The sequence below is a fragment of the Camponotus floridanus genome, unplaced genomic scaffold (genome assembly GCF_003227725.1).
Source record: "Camponotus floridanus strain SB8 unplaced genomic scaffold, Cflo_v7.5 scaffold338, whole genome shotgun sequence".
NCBI lineage: Eukaryota > Metazoa > Arthropoda > Insecta > Hymenoptera > Formicidae > Camponotus > Camponotus floridanus.
In genome coordinates this window covers 53,163-73,614 of record NW_020229479.1, presented here as the reverse complement: position 1 = coordinate 73,614, position 20,452 = coordinate 53,163, and the positions used below count along the sequence as shown (strand labels likewise).

At 29.0% G+C, this 20,452-nt stretch overlaps 1 protein-coding gene and 1 pseudogene across 4 annotated transcripts; both read right to left on the bottom strand.

The window, feature by feature from the left end:
• The window catches only part of LOC112638619, a 13,569-nt pseudogene extending 7,498 nt beyond the window's left edge, over positions 1–6,071 (bottom strand).
• A 1,157-nt stretch (positions 6,072–7,228) lies between these two features.
• LOC112638620 (fatty-acid amide hydrolase 2-like) lies at positions 7,229–19,404 on the bottom strand. 4 transcript variants are annotated; one of them, XM_025410661.1, is made up of 10 exons: positions 14,767–15,180; positions 13,721–13,891; positions 13,332–13,551; positions 12,447–12,664; positions 9,390–9,501; positions 8,965–9,263; positions 8,783–8,884; positions 8,176–8,343; positions 7,915–8,097; positions 7,229–7,785 (listed from the first exon to the last, which is right to left on the bottom strand). In XM_025410661.1, exons 1-10 carry the CDS (start codon positions 14,788–14,790, stop codon positions 7,681–7,683), a joined length of 1,602 nt encoding a protein of 533 aa, XP_025266446.1. In that variant the 5' UTR covers positions 14,791–15,180; the 3' UTR covers positions 7,229–7,680. The 4 variants fall into 4 exon arrangements, with proteins under 4 accessions (XP_025266446.1, XP_025266447.1, XP_025266448.1 ...); XM_025410662.1 differs by lacking the exon at positions 14,767–15,180 and adding an exon at positions 19,102–19,404 and having other exon boundaries at positions 7,230–7,785; XM_025410663.1 differs by having other exon boundaries at positions 7,230–7,785; positions 14,771–15,179.
• Positions 19,405–20,452: the final 1,048 nt, after the last annotated feature.

Sequence of the window (20,452 nt, the reverse complement as noted above, 5' to 3'; positions counted from 1 at the left end):
AAGAAAATCTATCGCGATTTTTATGCTTAAAAAATATTAGTCACGTTGATGATAAAAGATTTACAAATATGTGAAGGTATGGGGCAGAAGTTTTCATTTGTTTCTTGGATTGCCCCCGTCCGTTTAAAATCACATGCAAACACACTTCAAGCCGACAATTGATTTTAATTTTGACCGTACTCCCTTATTGTGAACAAGTCGTGATCGAAATATTATCACACACGTGTAGAAAAATTGAAGCATTTTCGTTGCATCAGCCCAAACATAGACGTGTAGTTCCTGAATGCATTGTTAGACTTTTTGACACTCTCTGTCCGTGATAGTCGCTCGATTATAAAACTGTATAAGTGAATTATCTTGGTTAACAACTATCAATACAGTCATTTTATTTCTTGAGTCTGCAATTTTCGGTCTTTCGGAAAATGTTTTGGCATTTCCATCATGGTCTAACATTGTGCGAATGTCGAAGATTATCGACACAAGATCCATTTTATCGCACGTTCAATGATCGAGAATGAATTATTTTGGTCTTTGCAGAAAATCATGCCAAAACACATCAAGCGGAAATTCTTTTCCGCCCCATTGAAAGCGGATCTATTTATCGAGCTTTCTCTTTTCCAATTCGTTCAGGTGCATCGAAACAGCCTGACTTGACTTACACCAACTTTTATCCTGCAAGCTTCTCAAACTGTGCGTGAATCTGCTTCAACTAGAACATCATCTAACATTCCTCAAGTCAGTTTCATCGTCAATGGTCGCACGTCATTCCAGAACACTATTCATTTTAAGGCTTCTCACCTATTATGGAATTTTCGAACACCACTGTTTCCGTTAGATTCTTCCCCTGGGCTCAATGTATATTGCGAGCCATCTCAGTTGCTTATCCACTTGCAATTTTCTTTCCATTTTTAATTCAAATTCTCTTTAAATAAAGTTAATTTAAATTAAAACAAACACAATATCAAAATATAGTTTAGCATAAATTGTAGGCAGTGACGTTATGTCGCTTTTAAAATTGGTATAATTCTAATACATAAACATATAGACAATAAAGACAAAAAAGACAACTTCACGTGAAAAAAAGCACCATAACATCTTTAAATACAAAAAACGCATAACCTTCTGATAATCTATGTATAGATATGAGTCATTTTTTATGTGATTTTTATGTAAATCTTAGTAGTATCCTTCATATCAATTTGCATAATAATGGATATGTTTAGTTGTCTTATTTATTTTTGTATCTTACCGTAATGGTTCATTTCCCTCTTTTTGTTTCTTATTGTACATTACTCAATTTACTAGCTGAAAGAAGAATTAAAAGTATCGAAACACTACTTATATTTATTTTAAAGATACATTTTGACAATTGCCTATATTTTTTTTTAAAAATTCAGTCTGTTAACAATTTTTTTAGTTCAATGTTTGCTCATTATTTTGTATATATTAAATCCAGTGTCTGATATTTATATTGGTGTATAGTTAAGCTTGTGTATATATTATTTAATTCTATGTAACTAATGAAGAAATCGAGAACACATTCTTATCACGAAAAAGAAAAATATCAGATAGAATAGTTTTTAAAATAAATGAAAAAATAGGCTCAAGTTATAAGCAATTGTTTTGTAATACTATTATTATTTGTAATTATCTTTTATTACTAATTGAAAATTGGCCGAAATAACGACGTAGAGGGCCAGTAATTCTGGAGTACAAAAAGTTTCTTTCTTCCTATTCTTTTTTTTTTATAATTTCAAAAATATTCGTTAAAATTTTTCCGTAAATTGTCAACGTTAAAATATTGTATACCGTTAAGTACATTAGTTATATATTAATTACATTAATTAACGTATTTAATTTTTCTTTATCCTATGCAATCGGCTTCGGATTATTTTGTCAAATTTTTTTCATTCAGCAGTAATAAAATATTTTTTTTTTTAATTATTTTTTTTCTGTTATAAATTACATATTAATTAGTCTGATATTCTTAGAGGATATCCAATCTGGGCATAACCTCTCCTCAGATGATCCGCCAGACAGTGATAACCTAGTATCAATAAGATTACGTTGTACGCCGTGCAAATATGATTCCGAGCGTTTCGAATCCACCGACAATCTCCGAGGTGTGCGTCACGCAAAACTTGGGATCGCTCCAGCGCTTCGGAAGTAGTTTACACTGACTAGTGCATCATGGGGGGGATGCTTACAATCCCTTTGCCGACCTAAAGACACAGCCTGTATTGACTGCAAACCTAAAGTGACCAAATGATTCTTCTTTGTTTACAAATTCTTCCGTTAAAGAAACTCCAGATAAGCTATCCAGTGTCTATGGCCCATCGCACATGAAATCGCATATGAGCGTCGATAATTTAAAGTCGCATATTGATTGACATAACATAAATAGAAGTAATAATATAAGCATGCGCGTTAGTTCATACAGTCTTATGCTATAAGCTATGCAATTCATGTGCAATGGTCTTTCTGACAGGAATTAAATTCTTCATATTTTAAATAACTTAATCGAATTGATCTAAAATGTATCTAAACTATTTTATATTTAGAATGAACTCTAAAATAAAATTTATCGGTTTTCTGGAAGGAAATATATATATATATATACTATATATATAATATATATATATATATATAAATCATAATTAATCGAATTGACCTATAGCGTATCTGAATTATAGTGTATCTGAACTATTTTATATTTAGAATCAACTTTAAAATAAAATTTATCGGTTTCCTGGAAGGAAATAGAATATATATATATATATATTATATATATATATATATATATATGTATAAAACTTATTCCTTCTCATAAATACACCACACACATACACATACATATATATATTGATAATTTATTTTTATTATAATTATTTATCTTTTAATTATAATTATTTATCTTTTAATTATAATTATTTTATCTTTATTTTAATTATAATTATTTTATCTTTTTATATATTTTTTATTCTCTCTCTCTCCCTTTCTCTCTCTCTCTCTCTCTCTTTCTCTCTCTCTCTCTCTCTCAACTATGATATAATAGATGCTATTTCAAGAATACATACAAATGTAAATTATTATAGTATAATAACAAAAAATTAATTATACCTTTGACAGCACAACATTCCTTGACTGTGACTGGTATACCATACAGCGGTTTTTCCTTCTCTAATGTTTTAATGTCAAACTTGCCGTTTGCTAATTGTTCATCGCAGATTTTCGCCTCGAATATTGCTTCACCAAATCGATTATCGATAACGGCATTTAAGATACAATTCACTTTTTTAATGTGTTGTATATGCGTGTTCACGACATCGTAACATGTAATCTGTTTTTTATAAAAAAGCAATTTTCTATATACTATCTCATTTATTAAATCATTCTCTTTCATGTTTGTATATCGATACAATATATATAAAATATAATTATATAAGGTTACATATAATTTTTTAATAATATAATTTATACATATATATTATTATAGGGAATACACTTACCTCTCTTTGTCTAATTTTTTTAGCAAGTGCAGTGGCGCTAAACGTAAGTAAGGAATCTGTTATTGGTGGAATTTTTGCGGTTTCTTGCGAATTAACAATACGATCCGATATAGTATTGCATAGATAATATTTAGTATACTGAATATAATACGCAACTTTAACAGCATTGTCTGCAAGATAAACACGTTAATATAATATTAATATAAGATAATTATGTTAATTAAGATAATTATGTTATTTATATCTACTTCATTCCATATCATGTTAGGTTAAATTATGAAAGTTTGTACTTTTCTAGTTTGCCATGTATCGTATATTAGCGTAAAGAAAAATGCACAAGAGATCTAAGCGTTAATTTTTACGCGATAGCTTCCTACTTAAAAATTAGCTCAAGCTGCACCTCAAGACAAACTTCCTTTGAGTATCTCTATTGAATCGAGACTATAAATGAATACCAAATTGATTTTTAAGATTCATTTATTAAACCATATCATATCTCAAAATTAGTTTCAGCTGAGTGTCTCAGCAGAATCATGATTATAAATACGGGCCTAAGCGCTTCTGTTGTATAAAATATGCGCTATTCTCACGATTATTTGCATATAAATTCAATTGATCACAACAATGTCTCCAATGACAAAGCATTGATTCCAAGAAATAAAGTTTCCTATTAAATACGAAATATCTAAAAGTCACTTTGAAGAAATATTTAAATCATTTTCTCGTCGCTAGAGATTCGATTCGATCGATTAACGATTCGAGAATAACGTTACTTTCACTCTCTCTCTTTCCTGACTCTGCAAATTTTGTTTTTCAAAGTGTCATCACTTCCTTGAAATCTCTGATTTTATTTCGATAAAAATATGTTTGTGCGGAAGCGAAATATCATGTTCAATACACAGTGAGTTATGTGACTAAGAGTATTTACACAAGTATATTTACACAAAAGTGAATAAAAATACGTTTTCTGTTAAACGATAGTTCGATCATGGTTATTCGAAATGTTTGCAAATACGTTTGTTATGGCTTCTTGAAATATGATACACAATATTTCGAACAACGTCTATAAAAAGATACATGTATGTATGTAAAAGAAATATTATTGAGAAATATATGATGTACATTTGTTCATCCAAAAGATAATGAAACATTATTTTTTGTTTCTTTCAGGTCTTAAAATGAAAACAATGAATGTGAACAAAAAATGAAAGTTTTTATGCTTCATTTTTTGTTCACATTCATTGTTTTCATTTTAAGACCTAAAAGAAACATCAAATCGTTGTCAATGTCATTTTATACATATGTGTATATATAAACAGAGTGTCTCATTTTAAAAGTTCCACTCTCATAACTTTTTTAATATTGATTGTAGAAAAAAATGTTTCAGACAAAAGTTATATGGCTTGAAGGGAGACATAAAATGGTGTCATTAGTAATAATTTCAAGCCTCATAACTCGGAAAGTACTTAATGAAAACTAACATAATTATAGTGTTTTGGAAAGCTCTCGAGATGAACTATAAGAACATGCAAAAGGATGGTCTAATTTAAAAAGTTGGATGTGACCTTCAGGTGACTTTTCAATGTCAAACTAATAACACCATTTTATGTCTCCCTTCAAGCCATATAACTTTTGTCTGAAACATTTTTTTCTACAATCAAAATTAAAAAAGTTATGAGAGTGGAAATTTTAAAATGGGACACCCTGTATATTATATAATATGAAATAAATATATATATATAATATATAAATTAATTACACGATAAATGACTGATAATTATATAACTTGATGATTGTTATCGATAGTGATACATAAAAATATTATTCATATTATATTTAACATAAAAATAATTAATAATAATTATAAATAAAAAAATAAAAAAAATAAAATAAGAATAAATTAAAATAAGAAAAAATAAGATTTTTTGCTCCTATTTTTTTTATTCGTTTACAAAGATTTAATTCATGATATGTGCGTGCGCAATAATTGGGTCAACTTTTATCGTTCTGATTTGTGATAAACACTTTTCATATTTCTATAAAACAAATTTTCATTAACTACTATTACTATAAGAAGTCATCTCTCTCGATACATCATATAAATAATTATTCTAAAAATAAATGATTTCGTACGTACCGCTTAATATATACTATAATACAACCTCATCAACATCAAGTCTTATCTTTCCAATGATGGACGTTTCTTGGACCCTCCAACAAAGTTATTAAAAATGTTGTTCAAGTTCTGTCTTATCTTTTTTTTTACAGGGCGATAATCTCGGCGCTGAATAATTTCCTCGTGCACGAGAACTTCGTGCGAGAAGGCAGAAGGCACCTTCGATAATTGACGCGATCGCGAAAACGATGCCTGCGGGAATCACACTATCTCGAGTCGTCGGAATATGACGTACGAATGCATGCTATGAGCGCACGGCAAAACGGACTGAATGCAACGATGTCCCTACTAGTGAATTTAACAAATGTCACCTGTGGGGGAGGCTGATAGCCCTGCACGCGCTCACAATGTTCGCATATGGACGAACGATCACTTTTTCCAAACGCATATTAAAATTCCCAATTTAGTATAATGTAAGTCAATTATAGAGACAACTTGTTGTCTGCGTGCGTTGTGCATAAGTGTAGTAGCTTTTTTTGCACCTATTTGCTCTTGTTATATAAATCGAAGAAACGTAAAAACGCGGTGTATGCGATTTTGATATTTCGATTGCGATATACATTTTATTTTTTCATCTTACGCAACAAGAACAACAGATATAAATGAAAAAAATATTGTGTAAAGCACACGCGAACACATTGCTTATTCCATTAAAAATAAATTAAACTAAAAATAGTCAAGTATATAAAATATTAGGCACACAGAATATTGAATTGCAATTAAAATAATCAGTATTTCGTATAATATATATTTATAATAAAATTATGATACATAATATCATGTGATGTTAATTAAATGTGATGTTTTAAAAAAGGAAGAATGCGTAAATAAAGAATATCTATACGTTATCGCGAATTATTTTGTTGTGCAGTATTTATGTTTCTAAACATTTACATGTATGTATAGAATACGAGATATAGTCGAGGTTCCTTGTATTAGGCTTGTGCATCGTTTTCGAGCTATATACAAATGTAATTATGTTATTTAAGATCTATTCAGTAGCGATAATATTTATCGTATAAGTCTCATTTCGAATAATTAAAAAAATGCAATAAAAAGAATGCAAATGAACAGATATATTATAAATGATTTATTACACAACAGTGCAACAATGGAGATGGAATTATTGAATAATTAAAAAACAAACATGTAGTGATATACGTCGAAGTAAATCTAACGAAGATTTTGCAAAAATTTCAAACTATGAAACTATGATAGTGATTAGTCTATTCACGTATGTATGTGGTACACGCGCGTATATATTAATATAATTATATAGGATAGTGTGTTATTAAGAATATATATATATATATATATATATATATATATATATAATAATTGTATATTAGATCTTTTTGTCGCATAGAAAATTGCGCGCACATAATGAAGCATCGAGCTATTGCAATAAATTTTTGACTTTCAGATAGCTGTTTAAGGGAAAAAAATCTTGGGAATGTGATATGTTCAAATAAAACATATTTCGTTTCTTGTTAAAGATATATATATATATATATATATATATAATATATATATATATTCTTAATAACACACTATCCTATATAATTATATTAATATATACGCGCGTGTACCACATACATACGTGAATAGACTAATCACTATCATAGTTTCATAGTTTGAAATTTTTGCAAAATCTTCGTTAGATTTACTTCGACGTATATCACTACATGTTTGTTTTCTAATTATTCAATAATTCCATCTCCAGTGTTGCACTGTTGTGTAATAAATCATTTATAATATATCTGTTCATTTGCATTCTTTTTATTTATATATCTTTAACAAAAAACAAAATATATTTTATTTGAACATATCACATTCCCAAGATTTTTTTCCCCTTAAACAGCTATCTGAAAGTAACAAATTTATTGCAATAGCTCGATGCTTCATTATGTGCGCGCAATTTTCTATGCGACAAAAAGATCTAATATATAATTAAGCTTAAATAATAATTTCCAAAATAAACCATGCAGATAATTGTTATTTGCTTAACGATATCGACGGCGGCACCCAACCACCGAAAGCAGTCTCCAGTTCTTTTGCAACTGCCAAGCAGAGGCGATCCTGATAAGGTGCGGCTATCACCTACAAATTTTTTTTAAATACAACTTTGCTTCATAAAACATTCTAAAACAGACCAGATAATTGTTATCGTATTTTTCGAATGTTTGTACTGTTCTTATAAGGAAAGAGAACCATATTTGATTGGCTTACCTGAACACCAATGGGCAATCCCTCGTGGTTTAGTCCCATCGGTACGTGCACTGCAGGAAAGCCAAAAACATTGAAAATTGCGCAATAGACGTTGCTCAATGTTTCACACAAGGTAAATTTTGAGAAAATCGCCGGACATCGGAAAGTCGGGTAAATAAATATTCCGTTCTCTCCCAAAAGATCCTGCGCAAGAAACGAAGAGAGACGATGAGAATAGAGAGACAGTTACGATAATTGATGTTAAGATCTCGAGACATTAACCAGTAGCTTCTGCCGAATCGCTTTTCCCTGCTTCGTGTAATGCGATATATCTGATTCTGAGAATGGAAAATGCGTCTCGAGCATTAAGGCGTAGATGGTAGTCTGCATCGTGTATTGCGACAAACCGAAAGGAATTTTCAGAATTTCGATGGCTGGATTTTTTTTCAACTACGACAAAAGAAAATATCAGAGGATACGAATTTTGTTTGCATATAAATACAATAAAAAATATATTTTCGAATTGTTTATTTTTCGATAAAGAAAACAATTTTCATATCGTTTTATATCTACAATGTAACGTGTAGATGTAAAGATATTACATTCTAATTTTAAAACAACGTTGCAGCAATATTGCGCAATACGGCCGCGCAATGCAGTTTTGCAGTGAATATCGCACTTTTTTCAGCGTTACATGGAAAAGACACGAACGTTACTTTCACATGTCGACAAGAGAGTTAGCTGACTATTTAAATGTTTCTATTATTTCTTCATCAGAAACGAAATTATATTTTACGATTATAAATTCGAGTTATTTGATGCAATAATTTTTGTCCATGTTTTTTAAAAAGAAAATATTTTGTGTTTTGTGTACATAAAATATAAATACCTTGGGATCGCTAGCATCTACCAACAAATTAGGGATTTCCTTTATAGACATAAACGTACTTAACACAATTTCAACCAGTTCGGTTGGCCATTCTATCGGCAACTGCAACATGTCGAGCAGCTCTGTGTCAAATTTTACATCTTATAAAATAAACACGCTCTATAAATAAACGTCGTGAATACCTTCTCCGGACGAATATCGTATTGCGCAAAATGTGTTACGGTTTTCAGAACACAATCTTTGATTTCCGGCACTACTGGTAACATGCCTAATGCGTCGTCCATGCCGAACCGGTAGTAGACCTTCAATTGCCGTAGATCCACCGGCACATCTAGACGTAGATTGTGATCGCTTGTGGATGTCAGCACTTTCATAAATACCCCAAGATCTTCCGCGTATCTGGTCATTGGACCAAAGGTCAAAAGTTTTTGATAAAGTTTGTCCTCGGATTCCGGGATATGTCCTATGTTCGAGATAATTTCTGCGAGAAGAAAAGTGTACGATAAATTAATATATAAATATCTTTAAGAAAACAGAAATAAATTAAAAGTTGACAAAAGTTGACATATTATGAATGGAAGCATGCATTAGGAAAAAATAAACTTACCAGCCGTAGGCTTGTGCCCAAAAATGCCGTTGAAAAGAGCCGGTAATCTTACAGAGCCAATAATGTCCGAACCGATTCCAATCACAGAGGCTCCTGCCCCGAGCAATGCACCCTTGAACGAAATGTATTTAAATATATGTGTACGAATATATTTAAATATATTTTTTTACTTTTTTATTTTCCCTTAGATATTAGATTGTTTCATTAAATTCAATCTCTTAAAATATCTTTAGATCAATTATAAAGTAATATCACATGTAACGGTGCGTGTTATCTTTGCGTTCTCTGCCTGCGCGAGAAGAAAATATTTCCTAAGGGAAAGTGGTTAACGAATAATAACTTTTGATTCTTGGCTCGAAGAAATTTCGATTGAGTTGGCACTCGAAAGACAATTTTTTAATAACGATCGATAATGATAGCATTTTCGATTGAGAAAGCAGTATCGATAATTTTATAATTGCTAGTCTAATTATGAAAATAACATATATGTATAATAGAGATAATTGTTTTGCGATTAATTTTTTATACAATTAAAAATATAGATGTACTGTATCGAATAAAACTGTTTAAAATGCTGCGTGACCCATGATTTTTAAAATGTAATTTACAAACAGTTTCAAAAAAGTATTATAAATTAAGTAGAAAAACTCGTTATATAATATATTGAGAAAAAACAGAGCTGATGCGAATATGAGAAAAATTGTCATTAAGTAAAATTTTTTCTAAAGAATGTAAATTATTGTCTACATATTTTTAATAAGCATTTCGACATTTACTTGTGTTTCTTCAGTCATAAATTTATAATATATAAAAAGAAACAAAAAATATATCATATGGACCACATGTTAAAACGGATAGCAAAGTGTATAATCGAAATACAGAAAATTAGCAACATCACCAAAAGTTAAATATATATATCACACGTATCATTCTGTCGATCATTCTTACGACATTAATTTAAAAAAATGATTTTCTTTCTTCTTGTCCATAGTAATCATTCGTTTTTATAAATGCTAAAATATACGGTTTTTGTCTAGTAATCATATCTTTATTGTAAAGAAGAAATTAATGTTTATTGTTAATCCTAATCGAAAGTATTATATTATATTATTAGGTTGTCCAGAAAGTTTGCGATTATTATGATTTTTAACCTTCAAGTTCGTATACACATATTTCAGCTCAAAATAAATTTTATTAATCGAAATAAGAATTTTGAAATCTATACATTATTGCCAACAAGAAACAAGTTTATTTATTCCTGTAATATAAAATTTCGGATTTTCAGAAGCAACGAACTCTTCGAAGACATTTTTAACAATGGCTTGATTGTTGATGTTTTCCCCTGTAAGAAATTATCGATATGCTTAAAAAAAGTGATAGTCAGTTGATAAAAGATTTAACAAATATGATGAGTGAAGCAGAGTTTTTCATTTGGTTGCGCAAAATCAATGCAAAACACACTTCAAAGCGACAATTGATTTAATTTCTGCAACATCGATTGTGACAACGTGTCGAACATTATCGTGTAGAAGAATTGGACCTTTTCTCTTGACCAGCGCCAAACGTAGACGTGTAAGTTCCTGATGCATTTTGTAGATTTTTTGACACTTCTCTGTCGTGATAATTTCGCTCGAATTTAAAAAGCTGTAGTGAATTATCTTGGTTAACAAGTATCAACAATCATCATATTTTTTTTGGTGCAATTTCGGTTTCGGAAAATGTTTTGGCACTTCATCATAGTCTAACCATTGTGCAGAATGTCGAACATTATCGAACAAGATCTATTTTTCATCGCACGTTACAATGATCGAGAAATGAATTATTTTGGTTGCGGAAAATCAATGCAAAACACATTTCAAAGTGACAATTCTTTTCGCTCCATTGAAGCGGCATCTATTTATCGAGCTTTCTTCTTTTTCCAATTCGTTTCAGGTGATCGGAAACAACTGACTTGCTTACTGCTTTTTCTGCAAGCTCTCAAACTGTTGCGTGGATCTGCTTCAACTAACATCTTCTAACATCCTCAAGTCATTTTCATCGTCAATGGTCGCACATCATTCAGAACACTCTTCATCTTTAAGGCTCTCATCACTATTATGGAATTTTCAAAACCAGTGTTCGTTAGTTATTATTATTAAAATGTAAAGTGAAGTTTGCGCTTTTATAATGGTAATATTACATAACATAGACATAAAGGAAAAACAACTTCACGTGAAAAAAAGCACCATAAGCATCTTAAATAACAAAAAACGCAATAACCTTCTGGACAATATAATGTATGTAAAGATTATTAGAGTCATTTTTTAATGTAAATTTTTATGTAAGTTTATGTAAATGCCATTCATATCAATATTGTATAATAATGGAATATTTAGTGTCTTTTAATTTTTGTATGTTACGTGGTTCTTTCTCTCTTTTTTGTTTCTTATGTATATTACTCATTTATAGCTAAAGAGAAATAAGTACTCGAAATACTACTTATATCTATTTAAAGACATTTTGACAATTGCTTATATTTTTTTTAAATTCAGTCTGTTAACAATTTTTTGTTCCTGTTTGCTCATTATTTTTGTGTTATATTAATCCAGTGTATTTATATTTATTTGAATTCTATTGTAACTAATGAAGAAATCGAGAACATGTTCTTTCACGAAAAGAAATATCACATAAATAATTTAAAAAATAAATGAAAAAATAGGCTCACGATAATAACAATTATTTTATAATAACTATTATTATTTCGTAATTATTTTTTTATAACTAAGTAAAAATTGGCAAATAAGAGTCAAGGCGCAGTAATTGGAGTGCAAAAAGAGTTTCTTCTTCCTTCTTCTTTTAATATATTTCAAAATATTCAATTTCGTTAAAATATGTATAGTTTAATATACATTAGTTATATTAAAATGTACATTAATTACGTATTTAATTTTTTCTTATCCTTGCAACCGCGTTTGGACTCTTATTTGTCAATTTTGTCACTCACAGTAATAAATAATTGTTTCCTGTTATATAATTAACTTATTATTAGTGTTCTAGAGATATTCGCAATTGGATTACCTCTCCTCCAGATGATCCGCCAGACGTGTACCTGGTATCATAAGGATTACATGTACGGCCGTGCAATAGATTCGAGCTTTCTACTCCACAGCACATCTCCGGGGTGTTCGTCAGGCAAACTGGAATCGCTCCAGCGTTTCGGAGTAGTTTAATGACTAGTGCATCGTGGGATGCCTTCATCCCTTTGCGACCTAAAGAACAGCCTGTATGACTGCAACCTATGACCAAAAGATTCATCTTTGTTTACATCTTCCTTAAATAAACCTCCGATAGTATCCAGTATTTGACCCATCGCACATGAAATCGCATGAGCGTCGATTATTAAGTAGCCATATTGACTTATAACATAATATAAGTATAATATAAGCATGCTCATTAATCATATCCTATGCAGTCTTATCCTATGCATATGCAGCTATGCAACTTCATGTGCGATGGTCTTTTTTTGACAGGAATTAAATTCTTCATATTCCAATAATTTAATCGAATTGACCTATAATGTATCTGAACTATTTTATATTTAGAATAAACTCTAAAATAAAATTTATCGGTTTCCTGGAAGGAAATAAAAAAAAAAAAAAAAATATATATATATATATATATATATATATATATATGTATAAAATTTATTCCTTCATAAATACACACAGACATACACACACATATATATTTATAATTTTATTTTTATTATAATTATTTATCTTTTAATTATAATTATTTTATCTTTATTTTAATTATAATTATTTTATATATTTTTATTCCCTGTCTCTCCCCCCCCCCTCTCTCTCTCTCTCTTTCTTTCTCAACTATGATATAATAGATGTCATTTCAAGAATACATACAAATGTAAATTATTGTAATATAATAACAAAAAATTAATTATACCTTTGACAGCACAACATTCCTTGACTGTGACTGGTATACCATACAGCGGTTTTTCCTTCTCTAATGTTTTAATGTCAAACTTGCCGTTTGCTAATTGTTTATCGCAGATTTTCGCCTCGATTATTGCTTCAACGAATCGATAATCGATAACGGCATTTAAGACACAATTCACTTTTTTAATGTGTTGTATATGCGTGTTCACAACATCGTAACATGTAATCTGTTTTTTATAAAAAAGCAATTTTCTATATACTATCTCATTTATTAAATCATTCTCTTTCATGTTTGTATATCGATACGATATATATAAAATATAATTATATAAGGTTACATATAATTTTTTAATAATATAATTTATACATATATATTATTATAGGGAATACACTTACCTCTCTTTGTCTAATTTTTTTAGCAAGTGCAGTGGCGCTAAACGTAAGTAAGGAATCTGTTATTGGTGGAATTCTTTGCGGTTTCTTGCGAATTAACAATACGATCCGATATAGTATTGCATAGATAATATTTAGTATACTGAATATAATACGCAACTTTAACAACATTGTCTGCAAGGTAAACACGTTAATTATTATAAGATAATTATGTTAATTAAGATAATTATGTTATTTATATCTACTTCATTGCATATCATGTTAGGTTAAATTAAGAAAGTTTGTACTTTTCTAGTTTGCCATGTATCGTATATTAGCGTAAAGAAAAATGCACAAGAGATCTAAGCGTTAATTCTTACGCGATAACTTTCTAATTAAAAATTTGTGTCCCTTTTGTAATTACAAAATTATTACAACTTCAATATTTCAATATTAATTTTATATTTAATATTAATTTCAATTATTAATTTAATATTAATTTTTAATTCGAATTAATTTTCAGTATGTCTTATTATATTTTTTCTTATAATTGATTATCGTTTATTAAACAACGGCACATTGTATTTTCTGTTAATAACATTTCATAAGAATATGGAAACAAAGTATTATAAATATATGAAAATATATGCGAAAGTTAAATATCAAAGTATTATAAATATATAAAAATATATGCGAAAGTACAATATCATTTGCAAATCTGATTGCAATAACTCAATGGCACATTCTGATAGATTATTATAAGAAATATACATATAATGTAAAATACATCTTTACGTATATGATATGTTTTCTTTTTAATATCAAAAAAAATTTTTGCGTAACATGAGTTATAAGTAGAAGCAATTTATATTTAAAATATTGAAATGACTCATTAACAGGAACATCATTGCATCTTAATGTTATTTAAATGAAAAGCTAGTACATATGTTTTATCAAAAAATTTATATCTTTATTTCGTATCTCTATACATTCAAGTATGCTAATCATTGACGTTATTACTAATCACTGACGTTATTGAGATTTAATTAACGTTCTCGAATTCTACATACATACATAAAGAATCTTAAGGTCATGGAACAAGATTTGCAATTCTAGGTGGTCTTATCTTCGCCTTAATTTTTGTGTCACGATTCGCGAATAAACGTAACCGTAACTTTATGACAGGTCCTTCGCGCGCAGCCAAACAATGTATCCGTGACAGTTCCTTTCGTAACTGGCCACCTAGATTCTTTTAAACCAATACAATAATGCGGCGTACGAGTCCATCGCATTTATGCAATAGTCCGAGCAAGTCAATATATATTATCTCGCGATCATTATTTGTGCATTATCTTTTTTGAGATACTCGTGTATAATTTATAGCATAATTTACATTTACGACTCCAATTGGATCATAAAAACGATATAATTTTCGAAGATCGGTGTAACCGCAATTATCGCACACGTAACTTATAAATCTACGAAAGGTTATTTTAATATTGTTATTTCACGTTAAATAATTTGCGTAACCTCAAGCTTGTTTCAAGTACAAATAATTGATTTTAATTTAGTCAAAATTGCAAATACGAAAAGTTCTCCTTGTTTTATATTATTTTTTATATTTCATATTATTTCATATTTTATATTTCATATTTTTACATTTTATATATTACATTTATATATTACATTTATATATTATATTTTATATATTACATTTATATATATATATATATATATATATATATATATATATTACATTTTTATATTTTATTATTTTATTTTTATATATATATCATCTTTCATATTTCATTTTTTATATTTCATATTTTTATATTTTATATAATATATCATATTTTTATATTTCATTCTTTCGTAGGCACTTTCGCGTTTATTTTAAAAGAATTCACGTTTCTTAACTGCGGCTCGTAGCTTTGGTTTTTGTTCTGCATTTTACAACGGCATTTTCCGCGATAGATGGCAGGATAAATGCTCGTGTAAACTAATCAATGCGACCTGGAGATCGCTCTTTGGTCAAGCACATCCGAGATATATTGTGCGCACGGCAAAAATACCTAGACTCGTATCTAACAATAATAAGTATATCTACACGTATTCATACCGCACGTGTTTTGACGCAATACGGAAAAAACTTATGCAGATTTATTTAAAAAAATTAAAATCGATTGGGACAAAGTGCGAAGATTAGTAACTTTTTTTTATTTTCTCGAATATGGATTAAATTATTAAGCTACGATTAGCAGTACAAATCAGCACAAACGTAACACAATGCAGCACAAATAATAAAAATACAAAATTCAAAAAGTGCAAGGCTAATTTCACACAGGTTCATAAATCACACTCATCGTATATAAAGCACGCAGCACATTTTGAAATGCTTCATTTTTTTAAAAATTATACCAAATATGCGAATAAATGCAAAGTAATGAATTCTAATGAAGATATACAGGGTGTTCAAAAAGTCCCGGTACGGAGGAATAACTCGAAAAGTAAGGGTCGGACAAAGAAACTTTTGGGACAAAAGTTGTAGGGCTTACTCCGAGCTTTTATCTCGTGACCTTGAGTTTGACCTTGAGCTTGACCTTCAAGGTTATTTGAAGGTCAAAGTGTTTTTCTTAAATGGGAACCCCTATTTTTGATTGTATATTCTTATAGCTGACCTCGAGAGCTTTCCAAAACACTATAATAAAATATTTTTCCCTCAAGCATTTATCGAGTTATGAGGCTTCAAATCATTTCTTAATTTTACATAAACCGTAAAATATCTTGTAAAATATTCACTTTTCGATTATTTTACCTTAATACTTTTATGTACAAAATAATGAGAGGAATCAATTGGTCTAAAAAAAAACACATAATTGTTCCGAAGAAAAAATATGTAATTTGCAATTAACAATTACATATTTTTTCTTAAAAACAACTGTATGTTTTCTTTACACGCAGCACATTTTGAAATGCTTCATTTTTTTTTAAATTATACCAAATATGCGAATAAATGCAAAGTAATGAATTCTAATGAAGATATATATATAACCAGCTACGTAGTCGACGTAGGCAATGTGTATGACAAATGTACGATCGTAGCGGCTATGAACAGAATAAAAAATTAACATCATCGAGACTATGTAATCTAACACAAAGGCCCGTATTTAATACTTCAAACTGTATTCAATTGAAAAGTAGAATGATTACTCACATGAAATTCGTCTTGAGATTTAAAATATTGATTAAAGCAGCGATTACGCGCTTCTTTGATTAACCTTTTTTTAAATCATAAGTAAATATATACAAAATGTCATCGCCACAAAAAAAGAAAAAATTTACATATATACATATATATCATATATATCATATTGATCATAATTTTCATAAATATCATATTGTTCATAATTTTCAATCCAATTCATTTTAATTAATCTGTACATTATCAAAAATTTTGTAACAAAAATATTTTCACTATTAAGTATAATACTTTTTACTATGAAGTAAAATTATTATTTATATTACTTATATTAATTATATATTAATTAATTAATTATATTATATTAATTATATTACTTCGAACTACACTTGAGTGATACGCAATTTTTTCCAATCTAATCTTAACTGATACAAAATCCAAAGACTATTAATATGTACAGGTGTGATTTTTTCTCAAGCAACGATTATTAAAATGCAATCAACATAACTCAAGCTGCATCTCAAAATAAACTTCCTCTGAGTATCTCTATTGAATCGAAATTATAAATGAATACCATATTGATTTTTAAGATTCATTTATTAAACCATATCATGTCTCAAAATTAAACCATATCATATCTCAAAGTTCCAGCTGAGTGTCTCAGCAGAATCATGATTATAAATACAGGCCTAAGTGCTGGCGTTGTATAAAATATGCGCTATTCTCACGATTATTTGCATATAATTCGATTGAATATAACAATGTCTCCAATGACAAAGCATTGATTCCAAAAAATAAAGTTTCCTATTAAATACGAAATATCTAAAAGTCACTTTGAAGAAATGTTTAAATCATTTTCTCATCGCTAGAGATTCGATTCGATCGATTAACGATTCGAGAATAACGTTGCTTTCACTCTCTCTTTCCTGACTCTGCAAATTTTGTTTTTCAAAGTGTCATCACTTCCTTGAAATCTCTGATTTTATTTCGATAAAAATATGTTTGTGCGGAAGCGAAATATCATGTTCAATACACAGTGAGTTATGTGACTAAGAGTATTTACACAAGTATATTTACACAAAAGTGAATGAAAATACGTTTTCTGTTAAACGATAGTTCGATCATGGCTATTCGAAATATTTGTAAATACATACGTTTGTCTTATGGTTCTTGAAATATGATACACAATATTTCGTACAAAGTTTATAAAAAGATACATGTATGTATGTGAAAAAAATATTATTGAAAAATATATGATCGACATTTGTTCATCCAAAAGATAATGAAACATTATGTTTCTTTCAGGTCTTAAATTGAAAACAATGAATTTGAACCAAAAATGAAGGTTTCTATGCTTCAAATCAATGTCATTTTATACACAAAAGTATATATACCGGGTGTCCCATTTCAAAAGTTCCACCCTCATAACTTTTTTTAATTTTGATTGTAGAAAAAAATGTTTCAGACAAAAGTTATATGGCTTGAAGGGGGACATAAGATGGTGTCAATAGTAATGATTTCAAGCCTCATAACTTGGAAAGTACATAATGAAAACTAAATTATAGTGTTTTGGAAAGCTCTCGAGATGAACTAAAAAAATATGCAAAAGCATACAGGGTGTCCCATTTAAAAAGTTAGATGTGACCTTCACGTGATCTTCAGGTGACTCTTCAATGTCAAACTAAAGACACCATCTTATGTCCCCCTTCAAGCCATACAACTTTTGTCTGAAACATTTTTTTCTACAATCAAAATTAAAAAAGTTATTCGGGGTCATCGATTAAAATGAGACACCCTGTATATATAATATATAAATTAATTACACGATAAATGACTGATAATTATATAATTTGATAATTGTTATCGATAGTGATACATAAAAATATTATTTATATTATATTTAAGATAAAAATGATTAATAATAGTTATAAATAAAAAAATAAAAATAAAATAAGAATAAATTAAAATAAGAAAAAATAAGATTTTTTGCTCCTATTTTTTTTATTCGTTTACAAAGATTTAATTCATGATATGCGCGTGCGCAATAATTGGGTCAACTTTTATCGTTCTGATTTGTGATAAACTTGTGATAACTTTTTATATTTCTATAAAACAAATTTTCATTAACTACTGTTGCAATAAGAAGTCATCTCTCTCGATACATCATATAAATAATTATTCTAAAAATAAATCATTTCGTACGTACCGCTTAATATATACTATAATACAACCTCATCAACATCAAGTCTTATCTTTCCAATGATGGACGTTTCTTGGACCCCCAACAAAGTTATTAAAAATGTTGTTCAAGTTCTGTCTTATCTTTTTTTTTTACAAGGCGATAATCTCGCCGGCGCCGAATAATTTCCTCGTGCGCGAGAACTTCGTGCGAGAAGGCACCTTCGATAATTGACGCGATCGCGAAGACGATGCCTGCGGGAATCACACTATCTCGAGTCGTCGGATTACGACGTACGAATACATGCTATGAGCGCACGGCAAAACAGGCTGAATGCAACGATGTCCCTACTAGTGAATTTAATAAATGTCACCTGTGGGGGAGACTAATAGTCCTGCACGCGCTCGCAATGTTCGCATATGGACGATCACTTTTTTCAAACGCTTATTAAAATAAGTGTAGTAGCTTTTTTTGCACCTATTTGCTCTTGTTATATAAATCAAAGAAACGTAAAAACGCGGTGTGTACAATTTTGATGTTTCGATTGCGATATACATTTTATTTTTCCATCTTACGCAACAAGAACAACAGATATAAATGAAAAAAATATTGTGTAAAGCATACGCGAACACATTGCTTATTCCATTAAAAATAAATTAAACTAAAAATAGTCAAGGATATAGAATATTGGGCATACAGAATATTGAATTGCAATTAAAATACTTAGAGATCAATTTTAGTATAGTTTAAACAAAGGTTGTGATGTTAATTTGAATTTTAATTCTTGATTAAATTATGCATCTGTAGAAAAGTTCAAATGTTCAAAAGTTCAAATATTGAAATGTCATTCGAACACTTAAAGATCAAGTTTAATATAGTTTCAAAAAGTGTATTAAAATAGCTATAAAAAAACTTACGACGTTAATTTGAATAATAATTCTTGATTCAATTGTGCATCTATAAAAAAATATTGTTTTATTAAGATAAAATTAAGGATATCCTATTAAAAATCGATTTAAAATAACAATATCGTTAAATCTCAATTAATAATTCTCACTATAATTCCATTATCTCAATTAATAATTCTTAATATAATTCCCAATTAATAATTTCTCAGTTAATAATTGTCAGTATAATTTCATTAAATACCTAATTTAATTTTATTTAAGAAACTAATTTTTTCAATAAATTTTAATTAAATTACATTCGGAGACATTTTTCAGTATTAATTAATTTTTATATTACAAATGCTTTATACAGAGTGTCCCAAAAGTCTGGACACAGTCGAATATCTCACATAGAATGCATTTTAGAACAAAACGCTTTAGACAAAAGTTGTATGGATTAAAAAGATATATTTAACTGTAACATCCATTTG

Coding starts and splice junctions, on each gene's coding strand:
- LOC112638620 (XM_025410661.1), bottom strand. CDS start 14,790: ATGACCTTAAGATTCTTTATGTAT. Junction 13,892..14,766: donor CCTTAAGATTCTTTATGTAT/GTATGTAGAATT, acceptor TTTACCTTGCAG/ACAATGTTGTTAAAGTTGCG. Junction 9,502..12,446: donor GCGGATCATCTGGAGGAGAG/GTAATCCAATTG, acceptor ATTTCGTTCAAG/GGTGCATTGCTCGGGGCAGG.